Genomic DNA, 22,765 nt, shown 5'->3' with positions numbered 1-22,765 from the left:
TTTGGAAGCAGTTCTCACTGCTAAAGGGCACAGTTTGGAATAGGTTCTCACTGCTAAAGGGCCCAGTTTGGAAGCAGTTCTCACAGCTAAAGGGCCCAGTTTGGAAGAGGTTCTCACTGTTAAAGGGCCCAGTTTGGAAGAGGTTCTTACTGCTAAAGGGTCCAGTTTGGAAGCAGTTCTCACTGCTAAAGGGTTCTCACTGCTAAATACTCCATCACGGCTACCTTCTCAGATATTCTCACAGAGCTGTAAGTCATTGTTTTAAGACCTGTGGCTGGCCTCTGATGGCTGGAACAGTTGTTGAGGAAACTCCATGCTTGACTACCAGCATGGTTCCCACCATAGTATGGGCTAGTATCTTAATGCACACATTACATTTTTTGGCAATTTTTTTGTTAATAGCCCCTTGTCAATGAAGATGGCTGCCCACGTGAATATGGTAATCTTCTCCAGACTTACCTAGAATGGCTATGTGAGGACCGTTTCTTGACCTTCTCATAGGGCTCATCCAATGAAGACTCACTCCACATTTTGGGCTTGATGGGGGACTTATCGTAGTCATTCCTGTGATAGTGCATCTGCCTAAGTCCTTCCAGTGATTGAGGAGGGGGTGGTCTATTATGCAAGGGTGGACGTGGAGGAAGTCCTTTGTGAGGTGACTGTAAAGGGGATATTGTGTTGGTAACCTGAGAATCTTCTGCAATTAGAGAAGAGAATAAAGTAGGTCAGGGCAAATGAGTCCTTCACCATATGACATTCTGAACATCGGCAAGCATCCGCAAGTTTTCTAGCCCTTTTGAAAAGCTGCACCTGACTTCCTTAGGGAGAACAATCCACAGCTTCAGTTGACTTCACTTCACCTGATGAGGGTGTGTATGTACACATATACTTTACAACTCATCTAGGATCAAAGACATTGACCCTCCATATTCTCTCTCACAAGTTGATGTAATTTGTAAAATCCTGCATCCAGCATCCATAGCTGTGAAGTGATTGATGCTAGACCAGTCAAATGGGTATCTTTAAGATCTCATGGTTATACATTTGTAGAGAAGAAGTCTATAACATCTTTTTTTAAAAGGTAAGAGAAATAGGTGGCTGACACACTTGGCTTTGACCATAGGGTCTACCTGTTTGGAAGATCTAGTCCAACTATCCCTTCTTCCTCACAAACAGCTAATGTCAGAGCTTATACTTTTGCAGGCATGGATCTTTGAACTGGGTCCATGTTCTTGTACTGTGAATGACACATGTCTATATGGGGAGGGACATTTTGTGTGTTTTTGTATCCTTCAGTTAGAGCACACATGATCAACATTACAATCCTAAACAGTTACATCCTTCTAGGCCAAAAGGTGTAACTATACTTTTAATACAGTTAAAATAAAGCCAGATACATTTTTTGAGCAGTGGCGGCTTGGAGTGAAGCATCTCTAAAGTAGCTTGTTAGCTTGCTACCTGTTGCCTTATTTCAAGGAATTGTTTCTTATTTACTTCAGAAACATTCATGGAAAAAGAAGACATGCACCAAGGATACAAAATACACTTTTTGTACATTATAAGGATACTATTCTCTAAAGAACTACTGATAGTGTTCTGATATGTGTATCAAAGGAACACACTATGACATCATAACAAAATGACATCTCATGTGAATTTCCTTATAGTCACAGAGTGTTTTCTTATTTTTACTCAGGAGGGAAAAAACAGCTATTTGGCCTGGGAGAAAAAGATAAAGTCAGACTGTATGACATTCTCCAGAGAGAATATATGTGTTTTTCTATGGAAAAAGTCACAGAGAGTGGCATGAAGCCAATTACACTTACAGAAATAAATTATTACACATTTAGGGCATGGTTGAGCCAAAGCTGAGTATATTTAAGGTCTAAGCACTTCCTCCTCCAACCATATGGAAAATTACTCAGCTTTGATTGGATCTCTAGATTCTTTTATGCAGTTAAGTGTACAAACAGAACACAGAAATTTTGCAGCTCTACACAAATATTTTACATACCATCCTCCAGAACAAGGGCATCTGAAAGCGAGCTGTCCTCGCTGGCAACGTTCCCATCTGTGAATAAAAATGGACATGATGGGTCACTATCAGGAGGGCTCTATTCTGAACCTTGTCAAGATTGAACTGACACCAAGCCTCTCTGCCTCAGTCCCTCCCATCTCTTGTGATATTCCCATAAGAAGAATTCTCAGTAGGATATCCCCATCATATATCTAAAGATGTGAATTGGGACTCAAAAATTTCATATTGAAATAAATGATATTCTTTAAAGAGACACTGGGCTTCTGCTTTGTGTTGCTATAATAAACTAAACCTTTGCAATCAACCCACTGAATTCTAAATTTTTCTGTGTTTTTCTCAGATCTCACTTGTGGTCATTTTTGTCAACTGCAGTACCAGCTTGTACCTTGTGGACAGCTGAAGCACTACTGAGGTTTCCAATGAACTCCTTTGAAAAATCTTTCTTCTTCAACATGATTAGTTCCTGTTCTCTACTGGATGGCCAACTATTCCCAGTTTCTCTTGCTATACTTTATGAATGAATCAGGGAATTTATCAGATCTAGATGTGGTACACAATGGATTTTCACAAACAACTAAGAACAAGATCTCTGGAACATCTGCGAATATTCACACATATAACTAGCAAACTGACAAAAAGATTTATGGTTTGGGTACACAAAGACTGGTTACATTCTTTCAGCATCCTCAATTTAAAAAAATCAAATCACCATTTTATATTGGATGATTTGGCAGATTTCATCTCTCTTCAGATAGAATCTCTCAGCTAGACCTTAGACTGATGGGATACACATTGATCTTACCAAGAACAGATTTTGAGGAATTATAGTGGAAGGATATTGAAAAACCAGTGAATGTTGAAATAGCTATTCTTGCCTAATGATGGCATTATTATAATAGCATTATAATACCGGACATTATGTTTTCAATTCATTGATTCTTACATAAAATTTTATCTTTTTCACCAACACCACCCACTACATCTGTGTTTTCATTATGTACCACAATATTCTTTTCCGAATGGGCCAGTTCAGATCTCAGTAGCATATAAGTCAAATTGTGCCTCACATGACACTTTAATTTGCCATGTTGTTATCCATTTGTTCACTTCTTATTAACAGTATCTCAACAATTAAAAATGGTCTTCGAGAGGATCCTACACCTCAACTTGAACACTGGAAGGTCTTCCAGATGAACCATGGAAAACCTGCTCTGGCCCTTTCCATCAAAGGAATTCTGAGAACCAACATCTCATATAAAATTGGTGGGAAGACAGCTCCGAGATATTTTCATACAGGTTTCTCACAAAGTCATCTCTGTTGTGATCGAGGGTTCCTGAGCCCATGATAAACTATTTATTTCCCCAAATGGGGGAAGTCATAAGAAACAGGAACTTGGTTCATCCTGAAACCAACCGTTTGGCATACTTGCCAAAGAGCCGGTGACAGATGAGCACCACTGTGATATCAGAGCCCTGCAAGGTCTCAATCATGCTTACCATCTATGATCAGGGAGGCTCTCTGTGTTGGCTTCTTTCCAGATTTGATACGGTATTCATTGATAGCATTTTCAATCTCCTGAAGTTTCTTCAGTGCATTAAGGTAGGAGGTTTTCCTTTGTTTCTTCAGCTTCTTGCTGACATTTGGGTCGCTGGCTAAGCGGCGAGCAGCTTCAGTGATCTGTGATTGAATGGCGAATTCCCTCTCTAAGCGTTCCAACTCAGCCTCCTGACCAGCAAGAAATATGTTTTTGGGTATTAGTGCATTAGTCAAATAGATGAATGGCAATTTTGCAGGTTCAAAACAGAAATCTTATCCACACGCTTGAGTTATTCCAGATTTTCTTGGGAGTTGATCCACAAGCACTGGAATTGGTTTGGGCAGGGTTCTTCCATACATCTGACCACCCTTTGCACTTTTACAATGGTAGAGTTAGTTTATTTTCTTCCATATGTGACTTAAATAATGAAGATTTTCAAGGGAGAGTGCTCCGTCACCAATATAATCATTGGTGACGTCAGAGCACTCCCCTTATTTTTAAAAAGCTAAAAATAGTCTTAAAGTGCTGCTTCAGATTATCCCCTGATTTCAGAATACATTTTTGTGCCTTTAGTTTTCATAGAATCAAAAAGTTGGAAGAGACCACAAGAGCCATCAAGTCCAACCCCTGCCATGTAGGAATACATAATCGAAGCAGTCCTGACAGCTATCCATCCAGACTTTGTTTAAAACTTTCAAAGACTCCACCACACTCTGAGGCAGCATAATCCACTGTTGAACAACCTTTACTGTCAGGAATTTCTTCCTAATGTTTAGGTGGAATTTCTTTTTCTGTACCTTGAATCCATTACTCCTGGAGCAGCAGAAAACTAGCTTGCTCCCTCTTCAATATGACATCCCTTCAAATATCTAAACATAGCTATCATGTCACCTCTTAATCTTCTCCAGATTAAACATACCTAGCTCTCTAAGTCTCTCCTCGTAGAGCATGATTCCAGACTTTTTACCATTTTGGTCACCCTCCTCTGGACCCGTTGTAGCTTGTCAATATCATTCTTGAATTGTGGTGCCCAGAACTGGACACAGTATTCCAGATGAAGTCTGCCCAATGCAGAATATAGAGACACCATGGGCCTTAGGCCTGGCCTGGCTGTTGGGAGTGGGGTGGGGAAGTGGGAGGGCTTCTGCAGCCTACGGATCAGGTTGGCTGTTGTGGGTGGGTGGGAAGTGGGAGGGCTTTTGTGGCTCGGGAAGTTTCCATGGAGGGGAATGGACTCACAAAGCTCCCCCATTGGCAGAAGGTTCCTCATTGGGACATTCATTCCCTTAGCCTTTTATTATGGTTAAGATGGCAGGGTGGTAGGTGGTCCTTAGCTTATGGTAAGAAACACTTCCTTAAAACATGCACAGAATGTAACTCTTCTTTAGGAGCAGGCCTGCTTCTATGATTATTGCCCAGTTTTCAGAGGAACTGCTTCTTACTCCCAGGTTCAGCCCCTCCTCTCCCTATCTCCTTCTTAGCTTTCCATTTTTTATTGTAGAAAAATGAGAACCACCCTCCTAACCCCCCCCCCCGAACATTTATGCATATACATACATTTGCCACGACACTAATAAAGCTTGTAGTAATGATCACTTTTTCTGCAAATGTTAGACCAGCCCTTCTGCTGCCAGATTGTTTTCATAGCAACAGTTCACAGAATTGACCACAGAAAGGGTCACAAGAAGAACTTAAACTCTCTGGGGGTTGGGACCCTTGCAATGATACTGTTGTGATTCAAGAAGAATTGGAAGGGCAAAGATTGCAAACTTAGGCAAACAAAGGAGTTGTTCAAAAGCTTCTTAACAGAACACTATATAAATTCTGCTTGATCATTGTACTGTTGCTTTTCTTGAACAATGCAAGCATGCTTTGGTGTAATGGTTCAAGAGCTGAAACAGCATCTGAGAGGCTTTAGTATAACCCTTCGCTTAGCCACGAAGCATACTAGATGCTTCATGTGAACTAGTCTTTTTCACTTAGTCTTACAGGGTTGTTGTGAGGAAATAAGAAAGAGGGAACTAGGTATGCTTCTCTGAGCTCCTCAGAGGAAGAGTGCGGTACAAAAACACAGGATAGGTCCAACAAAATACCCAAACTAGCTAAAGACTATAAACATTCAGCATTCACTTTTGCCTCCTCCAGCGGATAATTGGTGGCTGATCCAAAAGAGTATAAGGGATGTAGAGCTGTAATGACTGGGAAGAATGAGATTCAAAACTCTTTTGGTCATGAATTTTCCTCAGGACATTTCTGGCAGCCCCATCTTTCAGTCTGACCTCACCTGGACTAAAGAATGGGATAGCCCTGTACACGCAGCCCTGAACTCAGCAATGGCAAGATACAAATGTGATGGATAACTACAGATTTGGATCCATTTAGATGTGCTCCAAATGGCAGACTTCTGGGTGTGAACAGGGTGCTTGTGGAGCTGCCTGTTTCTGTGCAAACAAAAAACTGGTGACTGAAGGCAAATATAGAAGTTTATATTTGTAGTGGCTAAGCTCAGATGAACCACTGCAAAGAATAAACAAAAAAAGTGGTTCTATCTCTTCCATGACACTAAAGGCCAAACAAGTCCAGGCAGCTGGAGATCAACAGTCTTTTTTTAAAAATTCAGTGATTAGCCTGAGGGGCCACCAATAGGAGCATAGAGTGAGGGAAATGTGGGTTTATGCTTTCCCTCTGTGTTTTCCCCCCAGCCAGAAACACCCTCAGGGAGCCACTCTTTGCCCAAAGAGGCAAACATGTAGACATCCATCTCTGTTCTCTGGATTATGAGTTTTGTGTTGGAGTTTGGATAATGAAGATATCATGGGGATATCATGACATGACTATAAACAGAGGACGGAGAACCATAATTCCAGATTTTACAATGTTCCCAATGATCTTTAGTCCAACATCCAAAACAAAGATGATATTTTGCAACTCTAGTAATGTAAAACAATCAAGATTGGCCAGTAATACACTAAAATTCAGCTAGGAGATGAAAAGGGTAATTTCAGTAAGAAATTTACTCAATCCATTTTTCAAGCCCTGGCAGGAACTGGATTTGAGTACTTTTAAAGAGCAACATACCAAACAAAGCTAGTACTCACCTCTCCTTTAGGCAGTATTTTATGTTCATCCAGCTTAAAGGAAGTACCTATCCTTCTTCGCACAACTGGGGGTTCTTCCCCAGGGTCGAGAGGATATTCCCTTGGCAATTTTCCTGTAAGCTCCTGTAAACATGCATACATATTAGGTTATGTACTGCCAAATTACCTAGATAAGCAACCAAAGTACACAGATAAAATAACAGCATTCTGCAAATATGATATTTCAGCGGTCCAATCTTATACATCCTTGGTTGAGAAATGTACAGAACGCAGACTGGAACATTCCACTTCTGGGTTAAATGAACTGATTTACTGAGGACTGCTTTTTTGGTGCAGGACTGGAAATCAAGTTGTATGTTTTGGGATTTGTGCACCAGCATGGCCAACAGTGCCATGGTGGTGCTGTCTCCATTAAACTCCTTTTAATCAGAACAGCACGACAGAAGTAGTAATAGAACAGCTGATGTTCCATATGTAAGGGTTCAGCAAAACACCTTGGGTTTGCATGCCATGGTGGCCCCATACCAATTATAGCCACGCTGGACAAAAAAAGATCATTTGGATGTATTAGTTTAAAATGTATGAAGTCACAACATATTCAAAGTATTTTGGGAAGAAATATAATGGGTAATAGTTGGCAGGTTTTTTATCATTTATTTTTAATAGATATAAACAGAATAGAAAAGAGTAAAGGAAAAGAAAAGAGAATTAAAAACCAGATCATAAGAACATAAGATCCAATCCAATTGCAATTGCATTCCAAGACAAAGGAAAAATATATATGATATATTAACAGTGATCTAATTAGCAATAAACTATAAATGATGGTAACAGTTATGAACTCTAAATGATAATATAGTAATGGGCACTAAATGGTGATTATCCTAACATTCTCGACAGAAATAATAAAATACCCTACATAATACTAAACTGAACTCAATACTAATGTTAAACAATATTGTAAAGTAAACTATAATGAAATAAAATCAATTTAAAAAAACCTTGCAGTGGCGATCATAATTCTTCATTTTTTAAAAACACTTCTGAAATATTAAATTGAATCCATCTATTAAGATAATCTTTCCATAATACATTGAAGTGTTTCCCCCTTGTTAATGCATTTTCAATACAATATATGAAAAATATTAATAATTAATATATATTCTTCTCTACTCATGTGCTTGCCATTTATCTTGAAATTCATTAACTGATCTTTTGTTCGCCTAATTCATTAATTTTGCCATTACCACACATTCAGTTAATGGGCAGGCCAATCCAGAGGGTGTTCCAGCGACACTGAGAGAAAGGAAAAAAACCCCCCAACCTGCCTCCAGAAAGCTTTCCAAAGGGCTTAATGGACTTAAACCAACTGAAAGGTAGCGTAAGCCCAGGACCCTGCACAAAGCCGGGGTGGAAGCTGTCTAATATCAGCTTCACCACCTCCTCTAATATCAGCTTCACCTCCCCCCTGCCCCACGGGTGTTCAATCAGGGCACCAGTGCAACTCCGTGGCGGCCTAGACTTCTGGCTTTCACCACTGTGTGGAGCTGAAGGGCGGCCGGCCACTGGTGCCTTTGCCCCTCTGCCAGCAGGAGTACAGCTTTTACTGACAGAGGGGGAAATTTGGTCTCTTTCTCAGTTTATAAAATGAAGCCCCTTCTGCTTAAGAGTCTTTCCCCCTCATTCTTCTGAATGTTGATCTGAATCTGGACATTGGTATACACAGGTTTAAGATTCCTAGTACAGTGGAACCTTGGTTTTTGTCGATAATCCGTCTGGTGACTATGGGCGAAAACTGAAACCGAAAACTGCAAAGCGAATGACGCAGCAAATTTACGCAAATTTTGTCAGTTTCAAAAAACGGCTGGCGACAATCGGTGAAAACCGAAATAGATGAAAACCGATGTTGTCAAAAACCGAGGTTCCACTGTATATTTAAGTACTCCAAATATACATTTATTCCAGCTTGCAAGGGGATGTCTTTGCATGTTACAATCCTGACATGTTTAGACTGATTTGGATCGTTTCCCAGTTTCCTGTACTACTTTCCCCAGCTGAGGTCTTCACTGCTCTCCCACCCTGAATTATCTGCTCCATTTGCTATTTAGGAGATCAGCAAGAAGGGAGGGAGGGTTTGCAGTCTTCACATTGGCTAAAAAAGTTGTCAGCCCGAAACAACGTTGCACTCAGCAAATATGACCCAATGAGATTCTGGTTGCAAAATGACAGCACAGTTGCTACAATCCTAAGGATACTTTTCCTGGGACTAATCCCCATTTAATAACATGGGATTTACTCCCAAGTGGATCTGTTTAGGATTGCTCTCTGTGCCCTCAGTTTGACACTAAGGTTTTCTTGATAATGACCTAAAAGTTACAAAACTTCCTTTTGCTTCTGAACTATTGTTTTCATCCATGTGCAAATTGAATTGATTGAATAATCAGCTAAAACATGCCTGGGTCATTGACTAAATGTATTTATTTAGTTGGCATTCCAGGTAATAAGTAGAATGTCATAGTGGGTGTTTTATAAGGGGAATTTGTCAAATTATGCCTCTATACTTCAACATGCAGATATGTACTGCATCATACTACTCTATTCACTGTATGAATATACGGCCATCTATATTAAATAACAACACAACACTTGTAAGCTCCTTCGTGTGAATCTGTGAGGGCAAGGGGGTTGTTCTAGCCACCTGAAATTCATTCAGAAAAAGAGGAGGGGACTGTATTCTTGGCTTTTTTCAAATATTTCCAACTAATTAACTGAGTTTGGGGGGCAGGGGGAGGGGCCCCAGTTTTCCAAAGGCAATGAATGAACATTTGTGATTAAGAAATTAATTCATCACAGTGCCCATGGATTATTACTCAGAAGCCTGTGATTGCTAGTGGCTAAGATGTCCCGAGGCCTGCTGTTTCCTAAAGAAAGAAGTGCTGCACAGGCTACTGTGTTCTCTTCCTAAAACAGAAAAAAAGCCATACTTTAGCAGTTTGGCTCCTGTAACAAGCTGAAATAACAAGTATCCAAACCTGCAGACATTTGATACTACTCTTGCAAATGAGTGAGTGGCCAAGCTGAGTTTGGTTACACCAATGCTTTTAATTCATTTCCTTCTCTGAGCCTGCCAGCTTCCATTAGCCAGCAATCCCCACAGGGAAATAAACAAACAGTGATTTATGGGAGCCTGAGAAGAGGAGAAGTATAAAACCCAGCCAGAAGACAATGACTGAATTCTTTTACACATTACCCAGATGAGTTGACTGAAATCAGTTAAGCAGGACTTGGGGGACTGACCTGACCTCTTAACCCTCCACCACACAGGCAAACGGGCTAACAAAAGAGCTGTTTCTCATGTGAGGAAGAAGGGCTCTCTTCTTTCTTGACATTTTTGGTTGGAAAGCTGCTTTTCAATGCATGTCCTTACTGGGGTTAGGAATTTATGGCAAAAACAGAACGTTGGCTTTTATAGTAACAAGTAGGCTGGACTGTGTGTAGACTGCAAAACTATAGCCAGTGTGGTTGTTGTAACTGGGCGTGGGGAGACCCAGTTTCAGAACCCCTGTCTGCTATCAGAATTCACTGGGTAATCTTGGATCATTCTCCCTCAATCCAGTCCCCTTTACAAGGAAGTTACAATGAAATGAAGGACAGAAAATGTATTCTACTCCGAATTCTTTGGAAGAAAAGCATGATTAAAATGATCTAGATACGTTGACTTCAAAAGTACAGAAACTGTGTGACATGAGTTAGCGGATGCAGCATTTGAATGAATATTTCCAGACACAAGTTTCTAGCCCTCATGGGAGCAATGTCTGGCACAGTTCAGAAACCAAAGATGTGGTTAACTTAGATTTATAGTGCATTGAGTCTGAGTTTTTTCATAGCTCCTTTTTAATGCTCAGTAGCAACAACAAAATTATCCATTCTAGATAAACTACTAAACAAATTATGCAAACCTACCCGATTGATGTAAATGATTCAAATTTCAAAATTCAGTTCTTTTTAAAGCAAAATTTAGTCATAGAATATTGAAGATTTGTTTAGTGCATGGTACATACCACTTCAATAATAACCATACTAAATAAAAGCCTAGCAATTTTTCCACTTGTCTGTATATGAATTGATGGTGTGGTTGATGTGAAAATTTCCCTTGTTATAAAAAAAACTGGTGTTTGACTGTGTCATTTTCACAAACTGAGAAGGGTTTATGGTCACGATGATCAATCTGAAGCCAGTCCAGGCTAAATGAGAGCCTAGTAGTCTAAAAGACAAGTTTTCAGTGATCTGGTTTCATAAAAAAACATAAAATAGTGTTACCAGATCTTCTACAATGGCAGGAGGTCTGCCAGCAATGCATTCTGTTCACCATTGGGGCAGAAAAAAAATTAGAAACAACATCAACAATGCATGCCTCATGAAATCACTTCAAGGGAAAACCTATAAGTGACATCATGTCAATCAAGGCTTGATTTACTTATAGCTATTGTTCATCAAGTTGTCTTCAGTGCAGGGACACATGGGACAACACACACGCAGGCCAGCCACACAGATAAAAGTTCCAAAGTTTTCCAGAGCTTTCTAAGGTGCTTGGAGAGCTCCCCCTTCCCAATGGTGAACACCAACATTTCCCATAAAAACTGGCACATGATGGAGGCTCCTCTTGCAGTCCTCCCTTTACCACCACGGATAAGATACGTTTCCCAGCAGAGAAGCCCACTGCAGGGAAAGGAAGCAGGGAAGTATGCCTGCACAGAAGACCACTCGGTAAACAACAGTTTTCATCCTTGTTACTGGTAAGTGCAACCTTGTTTTCATCTTTGTGGATTCTGTGCAGTAACACATGGAGAATAGCACATTCACTTACCAAGGTGGTGAATGTGAGCTATTCAGAGAAACAATGACTGCAGTACTGCTTTCCCCACAACTGTCACTCTTGGAGTCTATGTCAATGAAGTAATGGTTTATGAAGGCTGAAGGCAAGGATTGTGCTACTACTCTGTTGATGTTTTCTGCGGTCACTTGACCAAGAAAAGCAACTGAGCAAGCCTGTCCTATAGTGGAATGTGTCTTAACCAGGAAAGGAAGATGATCTTTGTTAGAGTGTAAGCAAATTTAATCAGAAACTCTGCAAGCTCCTTGTTTGAACTAGAGAAATACACAAACAAGTGGTCATCTTTGCAGAAGTCCTCAATGTGATACAAATTAGAAAGTAAAGTTCTCACGTCAAGTGAGGATAAAATGCATTCTGTTGGGCAAGTGTGGGAGAACCCCAGGAGAACAATGTCCTTGGACATATGAAAACTCTATTTTGGGGAGGAAGTCCAAGCTTGGCTGAAGGATGACCTCGTCACCATGAAATTTGGTAAAAGCAGGTGGATAGTGCAGAGTCCATAGCATACTCACTATGTGAGATGTTGTGACAACGAGTAAGAAACAGTCTTAAGGGACATGGTGGATAAATCTCAAGTAGCCATTGACTCAAAAGATTCAATCTCAGGTAGCCATTGGTTCATTAAAGAAAATAAAACAAGGGAAAGAGTCCACAGAGGTACTAGTGTGGAGATTGGGGTGATTACCCTGCTATCAAGCAGCTACCAAGATATACTTGGTATGCTCTGTCTTGAGCTTGGTGATTACCCTGATTAGAAGGGGATATGTGGGAAAGTGTAAAGCAACCCCCCCCCCCCCAAGAAATTTGGAAGGGATTCCTAATGGAGTCCAGGTTGGAAACTGCAGAGCAAAACTGGCACATTTCCTATTGAAATGGGAGGTGAACAGGCCTACACATGGGAAGCCCCATTGGAGATATGTAGGACATAGTTAAGATTCTGTGAGATTTATGAGTTGAACTAACCAGCCTGCTTCAGGTACCTGATGCAGGTTTGGAAACCCCCATAGTGTGCACAGTTTACAGGGGCATTTGTGTCTGAATCACCCAATGCCAAATTAAATACGCAGGTGGTACACTGAAGAAAAGTCCCAAATTAGTTACAATCAATCATGACTCCAAACACTGGCTATCTGCTTTTACCGATCTAGGCACAAACCATGGCTTTGGCAACTGTAGGCCTGATTTCTTGCTCTTATGTGTCCCAAGTAATCCATGGCTTGTGAAGACAACACTTGAGCAATGACTACATATGGCCATCAAACACCAGTCCACTCACCAGCTTATTCCACTTTATACAATATGAAATTGCATCTGGACTGACAAATCCACAAAGTGGATCTCCAATGAAGCAGATATTCTCCTATGAAACTTCATGTTGCAATAAACATTAATCCGACACAGGAATTCGGTTTTTCTGCAAGTATTGAATTTGGCTGGACTTTTGGAATTAATACTATGCACTTGTCTACATATCTGGGGTGGGAGAGTTATATTGTACCCTATGGGGGATTCTGCTGAACAGAAGACAAAAAGACTCCTGTAGTATTTATTGTGTGTGCTGAACAGGACTCATTAAAGGAAGCAGCAATGGGATCAGTTGTGTTGGTCTGCAATAGAAGAGCTACATTCAAGTGCAGTAGCAACTCAGAGACCAACAGGTCTCTAAGGTGCTATTGAACTCAAATCTAGCAGTGGATGTAGGAAGGCACAGCAATTACCTATGTGCTCTGAATAGTTGATTGGCTGTGGAATTTCAGAGTTGGTGGAAATAATGAAAAACGATGCAGTATAGTAACTTTTAACAACGAATTGTCAACTCAACATGAAACTGTTGTGAAACAACTGTGATTTAGAACTTGCTGTTGAGGAACTGACAAGGAAGTAGAACTTTCAAGTAGTAAAAAAAACCACAATGGCACAATGGGCATCCAAACAAAGGTTTAAATGAGACATTGTGATGATAGCATAGCTGGCATTGCAACTCCAGTATGACCCCTGCCAGTACCAATACCTGTTGCTTGGGTTAATTTTTGCCATCCCCAGATACCCCTGGGAAAATGAAATATGTTTCTGGAATGTTGTCCCCGCTGTTGTCCCCGCTGTTGTTTAACATCTACATGCGACCCCTTGCTCAGTTGGTGCGGAGCTTTGGGCTGATCTGTCACCAGTACGCTGATGACACTCAGCTCATTCTGTTGATGGAGGGGGGGGCAGTCATCGCCCCAGCAGCTCTACAGCACTGTTTGGAGGCGGTTGCTGGATGGTTACAACAGAGCAGGTTAAAACTGAATCCATCAAAGACGGAGATCCTCTGGCTGGGCCGCAGGGGAGAGGTGGGGATTTCCAACCGCCCGGAAGGTGGGAGGGGCTTTATTGGCACCCGGCCTCCTCGTTAGCAGCCTGGGGTCCACCTGATTCGTCTCTTTCAATGGAGACCCAGGTGGCCCATATAACCCGGGTATGCGTTTTCCATCTTCGACAGGCCCGGGCCCGTGTTGGCTGCACTTTCACTCTCCCAGGCGTGACCTCGCCACTGTGATCCATGCAACGTTCCCACCTCTAGGTTAGACTGGCCATTGTAACTTCGCTTCTATGCGGGTTCCTCCCCTTCACGTCTGCTTCGGAAGCTGAAGCTGGTCCAGCATAAGGCGATCAGCGTGTTCTCACAGGTGGTGCCTTTAGAGAACATATTCAACCTGTGCTTTCTTGCGCCGCCTGCACTGGCTTCCAGTTGAGTTCCGAATCATTCATATAAGGTATGGAGTGCTTACCTTTAAGGCCTATACGCTGACCTGGGACCTTCGTACCCTTCAGGACCGTCTTACCCCTTATGTCCCTACACGGCCTCTACGTTCATTAGAGGCCAATTTACTGGTGGTCCCTGGCCCCTCGATGATCGCGCGGCTGGCCTCTCATTCGGGCCAGGGCTTTTTTACAGCCCTGGCCCCTGCTTGGTGGAACACGCTACCACCAGCTATCCGGGCCCTGCGGGATCTTGGAGAGTTCCGCAGGGCCTGTAAGACCGAATTGTTCCACCGGGCGTTTGGAGGGGCCGGCCGCTGATGCCCCTCTCTCCTTTTCCCTCCCCTTTCCCCCTCCTTTCCCTTACATTCTGGGTTCTTCACTTCTCTGTTTTATTTTCCAGGGTGGATCTATGAAGTTCTGTTTTTACGACTGGATGCCAATGTAGCACTATTGCTTGCTGTTTTAATGGGGTTTTATTGTAACTATTGTTTTATTGTGTTGTTCACCGCCCAGAGCCCTTCATGGGAGGGGCGTATATAAAACCAATTATAAATAAATAAATGAATGAATGAATGAATGAATGAATGAATGAATGAATGAATGAATGAATGAATGAATAAATAAATGGTTGAAATTATACAGGCCCCTGCATAATTTGCTGCCAATAGCAGTAGTGATGGCCAGGTGCACAGATGGCTTTAAAGGGAGTTAGACAGATTCATGGAGGGCAGCTCCAGCAATGGTTACCAGCTGCTATGGCAAGTAAAGGGAACCTCTATATTTAAAGGCAGTAATCCTCTGAATAACAGTATGGGAAGCAGCACCAGAAAGGGCCCTGTTCTCTAAGACCTGTCTCCTGGCCCTCGTTGGTAACTGGCTGGCAACAGTGTGAAAAGGATGCTTGACTAGGTAGACCATATACCTGATCCAGCAGGACTCTTTCGAAATTCTTATAAGCACGCAGCCATTTGAAGAAAAGCCTATGCCACTGGTTATTCTGGTTGCAGCCATGCTCCCAGCATAATACATAAACTTAATCAAGTCTCTTTGCAGCAGTTACAGATTTGATCTGGTTATTAAAGTGATGCTAAAGTGAAAAGTTACCTGTTTGTACTTTGACAAAAAATGCCAGCACTGGAAATAGCCCAACCCATATTGGAATGTACATTTTATTTTGCAGAGTTCAGAACTCAGATGCAGAACTTGAAAGGCAAAATATTCTAAGACTCTATTAATAGTTCAAAATTCCCTCTGACCGAAGTGGGTGTTCTAGATGTTTGTGGAATTGCTGCTCCTTTCGTTTTGCAAAAGGGAGCTTGGTAAGATAGTGAGTACCTTTCTATGTAATCTACAGTTTGCTTTGTAACCGGAACTGACAAATGATTTCCGAGGGCTCTCAAAGGCTCCCTACCACGACCTACCGCTTCTCGGAGGCAGAGTTTCTTGAGCTCCTCCAGGCGCTGGCGCAGCGTCTCCTCCAGAGCTTCTTGCCTGGACTTCAAGGCAGCCAGCATGTCTTTTTTGGCAGACTGAGAGCTATCTGATTCTTGGGAACCTGTCAGTAAACAATGATATCATTAGGCCAGCTGAACACCATCTGCAGCATTAACCAGTCTGGAGGATTCGGACCTCTAGAAAAGGAACCAGACAATGAAAAGAAACAGGTATGGGGTTACGCAGTTTATGACAAGTCCCTAATGTGTATACAAACAGAAGGAGGTTGGATCACTGAGTGAAGCAAGTCATTTTATTGGACAATAAAACTCTTCCAACATCATTAATCTCCCCTGTAACTTTACAACTGTACAAAGCTGGGAAATCTGAGAAAGCATCCAAATCACCATCCTGAGTTCCTGGCCAAGACTGTTGACTCTTCTCATGTGTCCCTTCAGCCAACCTTACAGTCTCGATGCTCCCCACTCTCTGAGCCATTTCACCATCCATCTGGTCACAAACACCTGATGTATGCTCACACTCTTGAAGTTTTTGGTGCCTGGCAAAGACCGTCCTCTTCACCTGGGCATATGGCTGACTCCCCACACTGGGAAGGGGGTCCCCAAGGTATTTTTTACACCCATCCCTGTTTTGTGGGTAGAGATTGAGATTTTAGATTGTTTGGGGTTTTTTAGGTTGGAGTTTTATTGTGATTTTATCACTATTGTATTAGATGTTTATAGTTTTTATTGTAGCCTGCCCTGAGACTGTGGTAAAGGGTGGGGAATAACTGCAAATAAGTAAATAAATATGTGTACACGGAGGGCAAGACAGACAGACATACCTACACACTGTGGGAACAATGGAAGGAAAGAAGGAAAGGGGGAAGAGAGAGAGAAAGGGGGAAAGGGGGAAGAGAGAATGGGGGAAGAAAGAAACAGGGGAAAGGAAGAGAAAGGGGGAAGAGGGAGAAACAGGGAAATTGTGTCTAGGGCTTCTCCCACCCCCCTCCCCTCCATTACAACGCCTATCTATGTGTACATAATTTTTGATTTTAGGAAGCTCACTCTGTTAACTAATTTAAGCTCAAGACAATGTAGGGATTCATTCTGCAAACAAGATTCTGGATAATCAGAGCAGCATGACAATGTGAAATTCTTATTGGACAACAGTGGAAAACAATGGGACAGAACTATAAATATACAGTCAGCAAATATTCTGCAGGTGAAACCTTCTCTTAATGCATAACCCTGTTGAAAAAGTTCCACATCATGCTTCTGGGTTGGTCATGAACTTGAATCTCTGCTTGGAAAGTATTTAAAACATCCAAATAGAAGACATCAGACGGGAGGAAGGGAGAGGCCTGAAAAGATGTATTTATCTTTACTTCAGTGAGATTCCCCCCATATTCCCAATAGTGGCGAGCCACTATGCTCTACTTGAAAAGTAGTATTTTTGAGTCTTCCCAGCAGCCAAACAATAACTCTCTAGAACCATTTCAGGACAAGAAAACCCTATGGGAGCATGGAGAAGCCTAAGCCCCTTCTCTTTGGAAGCCATAGAATTAGACCCCTGTGTGTCTGAGGATAAATTATTTGCATGGAGCACAGCTGTTCAAAGTCCATGCTGAACTTTATAATATGTGAAGAAGCTGAGAGCTCAGAATGGCAGAGGAAATAATTTCCTGAGGGAGAACTCTAAAGCTACAGTTGAAGACAGAAACAACGTTCTGTCTTCTCCTTCCCTGTATTCTAAAACCAGTTCTTAGCTGGGAGGTACATGTGAGCCCCAGGTAAAGGAGGGGGGTCTGTGAAGATGGAGCAGATGAGAACTTTTGCTTACCTCATAATACTAGACTTCATAGGCTGTCGGGTACCACCAGCTTTCTCAAAAACAGGTTTATTTTGCTGATGTATGCCCCTGAGCACAAACAGTCACCACCATTCTCACTCTCAGATATACAGCATTTTCTAAGATGAGGCTGGTCCTTTGCTAGTACTGAAAAAAGTACTTGCAAAATGATCCTGTGAGAAAGGAATGGGGAGGCCAGAGGCAACCACAGCAGGTGAAAGAAAGACTCCATAGAATGCTTTTAGAAGAAAACAGCCCAAAGCTGAATGAAAGGAGGGGGAAATCTCAGCACCAGTGATATAACTGGACATCACTGGTGTCCAGATGTGTAATGCAGCCTAGCCTCTTTAATGCATTTTTGGTTTATTTCCCACATGTCTAATGCCATAAACAATTTATATCCATGCACAGCTGTTATTTGTGTAGTGTTCCTTTGCCTGGCTGCCAGCATCAGACTCTCAGCCAAAAGCGGGTCACCCGGAACATTCTCTAAGGAGCCCAGACTGAGAGACAAGGTGCACTTCAGGGTCCCTCGTGCTAAAAGCCTGTCATGATTCACTGCCTCAGGAGGTCAGCAAACAACAGAAAGTGACTGCAAACAGCCCCTATCTCTCCTCCTGGACTAACACAAAGGATATCCTCCCCAGAAAACAGCCAACATAATGGCTTAGAGCCCATCTGGAATGACTTAGCACAGGATATGCACGTCTATATCCTGATAGAAGAATGTTCCTCATTAGCTGCCTTGGTGACTGGACAAGCTTGCTGTTTGAGTGAAATGTGGAGAGCAACAGGAAGTTCATGTCTACAGATGTGGCAATGAGAAAACACCAGCTGTCCAATAACACTGAGGAGAAAATACTATTCTGAATGTCAAAATGAGAGCTAGCATATTTACAGGGAAGGACTGGAAATGGAAGCCTTTCCACCATGACACTGATTACTAGCAACATGCATGTGTGTCTGTGGGGGATGTCACCTCATAAAATAAACACACAGCAGGTGGGATTTAATGAAAGTTAGCCATGACCAAATTTTACTGCATCCTTTCGTCCATGCTGAGATTTAAGTATGACTAATGTGGAGTTGCACACAAACTGCCTTGGTTAGAAATTTCTGGGGGCAGCCTGCCACATTCGTGTGTGAAAATAAAGCTGTGCAAAGCTTTCACCCCCCCTACCCCAGAAGTCTCCCTCCAAATCCGTATTAAAATTTTCATTTAGTTCTCAGGAAAAAGCCTGCATTCAACTTTAACAAGCCTGCTTGGGGTCTCCCCTGGACCTGACCAGAGCCTGAAATGCTAAAACCAGAGGTGGGATCCAGCAGGTTCTCACAGGTTCCCGAGAGTAGGTTACTAATTATTTGTGTGTGCCAAGAGGGGGTTACTAATTGGTGATTTTACCACGTGATTTTTGCCTTAGTTATGCCCCTCCTCTCAGCAGTAGCGCGCAGAACTTGAAGCAGTCTAGCAGGAGGTGCACCGGCGTGCGTGGCAGCCTGTGCCTGCGTGCATTCGTTTCCTGCCCAAGGACCAGTGCAGTGGCTGCGTCCTTGCCACAGCCCTGCCCCGGAATGCCCGGCCATGCCCCCGTCGTGCCCCGCCCAGCCCCATTGGCGCTACATCACAGTTTGAATCCCACCACCATGGGAACCTGTTACTAAAATTTTTGGATCCCATCACTGGCTAAAACTGTGCAGAATGGGTGGGTGTGGTCAATTCACGGGCTTAATAAGTAATCCTAAAACATAATTTGCTAAGCTTTAGAATGTGTGGCGATGACTCACTTACCGTAGCCAATCACTACGGGTTCTAGAGAAGAAACAGGGTCCAGTAGAGTAGCAGAGGCAAGTCACCCTCCCACCTGGACCAGCATGGGGGGCCCAAGGGGAGGAAGAAAGACAGGAGGCCCACCCAGTGTTCCCCCCACCCCCAGTCCTACTTAGAGTCCACTGTATTATGTACCACAGTGGATTTAACTGCTAGTAATTATTACATAACTGCAGGTATACTCTGCCAACATGCTATCCTTCTTTGTAGTGAGTGGACACACATGCATAGGCACCCAATCCCAAGTGACATTCCAAAATTTTGTGGGGAGGGGCTTGAACATGGGGCTCACTGATTAATTTCACTTTGTGTACAGACTGCATATTGCAATATGTGAACCAATACAAACTTCTTAATGAACATTTTCCAGCAAGGAGAAAAAAGCCCACTAGTCCCAAAAAAGAATTTGCCTTGATGAACTTTAGATTAACTGACTTGTCCTGTCACTAATTCTGGCTAAATCCTCCTGCCTTGTATTCACGTACTCCATGAGTGGAACCAGATGATACAGAGAAGTAATGGCTGTCACCAGTGGTGGGATTCAAATAATTTAACAACTGGTTGTTTACAAGCAGCATTTTACCAACCAGTTCTGCCGAATTGGTGCGAACCTGATGAATTCCACCACTGGCTGTCACCCAAAACAACAGTCCTCTACTTTCTGCCTTTCTCTTCTCTGGTAATGCCTTGAAATGTTCACTGTGACACCATTGTGTTCTTGGTTTCCTTGCTCCCGTTTCACTATTACTATGAGCATGGTAACATTATTTCATACATTTTGTATTTGTATGCCTTTGGGATAAGGAAAGGAGAAGGAAACATAGGGCTGCCATTTTTGACAGCTGCTATGCATTTTCTGTAACTTCTAGTCTATGCTGAGTACTCCTTGAGCATGTAGTAACAGAACATCCAATTTAATTCTTAAAATTGTTTTCTTAAGGAGAAGGGATTGAGATAATAAAAGCCACAAAAATAACTGATAAGCATTTGTGAGTTCAAAAATAATCAACAAAGAACCATAAAGAAATTTAGCTCCGTGGGAGTTGGAAATTAGAGGCCATGTAACTCAACAGGGTGAAGAAAGATGTTTAATAAATAGAAACACAGAAAAGCCAAAATATTAATTAGAAGGGCAGGACTTGCATGAGACTTTAGGGATGTAATTCCATTGTTTCCCCCCTAGTGGTTTAGGCTACATCTCTGCATTTACAGCTCTGTAGATTTTTCAAGAGACTCTCAGTCATTCTTTATTCTCTCTCTATTCACGGATTGTATCCATCTGTCACAGCCGCATAACATCATTACGGCAATGAGGCACTGGTGCTCTTAAAAAAAAGAGAGAGCTTTTGACAGGTGTACAAGTGCATTTGCAATAAGCACATGGGGAAGGGCCTGCACACATTCTTTTCACTATTCTGTTCCACTTATGCTGTAGTTTGTATTTGACACTTCATGGGGCAAGGATGTCCAGGAGAGACACGCCAAAGCCAAACAATTAGCTCAGCAATATGCACTGCAGGCAATGTCTTGATAAGCCCCTGGTACATGCCCTGGTATGTAGGGGTATACATTTCATTAAATAAAGCAGCTGTTCAAACTATCAAGGTGTTAGCGCTTCACAAGCACACAATCTGTCTAGCCTACATACATATTGTCAGTTTGGCTACTGATTTTTTGTTACAAAAAAACAATGTCTTAATGTGCTTTGGCATCAGTCTTGCACTCAAGCAGGTAACAGTAAGACCAGCCCTGGAAAACACATTTTCTGCAGCATAGGCAACTCCTGGTCAGCTGTGAGCTGTCCCAAAATATTGTAGGAAAGGAGCATGTGCCTGCAAATATGCCATGGATACACATCATATATCTCTCCTCCAGTCATGGTTCCTTGATATGTGCCCAGAATACATTACTAAGCACTTGGAGATGCCCATCTGTACGTCATATTTTAAGTGTGCTTATGGAAGAACCTGCCATTTAAAACTGATGCTGTGAAATGTTTGTTGTTTCAACTATGGGGAAGGGTGAAGAACTCCATGGATTGCAAAAAGGCCCATTGCAGACCAGCACAGGGTAAAGATGGGGACAGAATTTGCCCCTCATCAGTGGCGCACGCCATTTGATCACGTGTGTGTGTGTGTGTGTGTGTGTGTGTGTGTGTGTGTGTGTGTGTGTGTGTGTGTGTGTGTGTACTGGCTGTTGGTTGGGTCCTTGCAGGACCCAGTTGGTGCGAGGCGGCTTCCTCTGTGCTGCTCAGGTGGGCCACGTGGCTGCAGGCCCTCCTACATTCTCGGGCCTCCCTGGGAGGCTGGGAGGCTGGCTGTGGTGCCCACCTGAGCCTCCAGCCACTGAGCTGCAGTCACAGGCTACCTCCTTCCCAAGAGGGGGCCTCTCTGTCAGCAGGTGGGGAGCCCTTTCTATACAGAATCATGCTTCACAAATGGGTTGATTTTTACCATCACTCTTAATGGCAAATTGGTAAACTTGGTGACTTTTAATGCAACCATCTGATAGGTGCTTTTCATATAGGATGATCCTTAATGATGTTTTATCATTAATATTAAGCAAACCTTAAACTGTTACACTCACAGCCTGGTCATTCAAAGTAGAGTCAAACCACTGCAAATTGTCACCCTAACATTGTTGGTACCTGACTTCCACCACAGACCTCTTCAAGATAATACACTTTTTGTTTTGATTTTTGTAGGGGTTTCTTCACAATTACACACTCCCGTTTTCTTGTTTTGACTCTTGTAGGTTTGGTAGAAAAGGTCAATCTGTTCTTTCCTTTTCAACCACCAGGGGGCTTGGCCATTTCCCCCATTTCCTTGACTCATCTTACTTAAACATCACCTGGCTGTGCTGCTGGAGCTTGGCTCCCCCATTGCCCCTATCACATGATGTGACAAGAAGGCAGTATATGTCAGTTAGTCAACTGGAATAGTTACATTTTGGTAGGCAAGCCAGTTGCCTGTTAGCACACTCTGCAGAATGTGCTACCTGAAACCTCTTCAGGGCACAGAGCATTTCCAGAATGTAAGCACTTTCCCCCTTGTGGTTACTCTGGAATCTGTAACAACTGTATTTGTTCCTTTACCCTAATTACCAAGACATTCAGCTTCAGGCAGGGAAGGCAGTGTATTAATGATGCGGATTTTACTTCCTTGGAACAACAAGCTGATCTGGGATGTTGTCATCTGCAAAATCATGGTCAGCAATAATAATTTGCCCACCCCAACAGTGTCTCTTACTGTGCTCCTTTTGGTACCTTCAAAGCTGTCATGCTATTCTTCCAGTTGCTGAATGGAGAGGACAACAAACAAGCAAGATCCAGTGGAGGCT

General features: G+C 42.5%; 1 protein-coding gene across 1 annotated transcript in view; it reads right to left on the bottom strand.

Annotated features, from left to right (window-relative positions):
* The window catches only part of FRMD4A (FERM domain containing 4A), a 257,212-nt gene that overhangs the window by 12,877 nt on the left and 221,570 nt on the right, over positions 1–22,765 (bottom strand). The window contains exons 14-18 of the mRNA XM_048501600.1: positions 15,735–15,868; positions 6,675–6,797; positions 3,536–3,764; positions 2,015–2,071; positions 460–697 (exon numbers count right to left, since the gene is read on the bottom strand). Coding sequence (XP_048357557.1) covers positions 460–697; positions 2,015–2,071; positions 3,536–3,764; positions 6,675–6,797; positions 15,735–15,868 — 781 coding nt within the window. The remainder of the gene's footprint in view (positions 1–459; positions 698–2,014; positions 2,072–3,535; positions 3,765–6,674; positions 6,798–15,734; positions 15,869–22,765) is intronic.

This window comes from Sphaerodactylus townsendi, linkage group LG06 (assembly GCF_021028975.2).
Source record: "Sphaerodactylus townsendi isolate TG3544 linkage group LG06, MPM_Stown_v2.3, whole genome shotgun sequence".
In the NCBI taxonomy this organism is placed as follows: Eukaryota; Metazoa; Chordata; class Lepidosauria; order Squamata; family Sphaerodactylidae; genus Sphaerodactylus; species Sphaerodactylus townsendi.
This window is presented reverse-complemented; position numbering and strand designations above follow the sequence as displayed.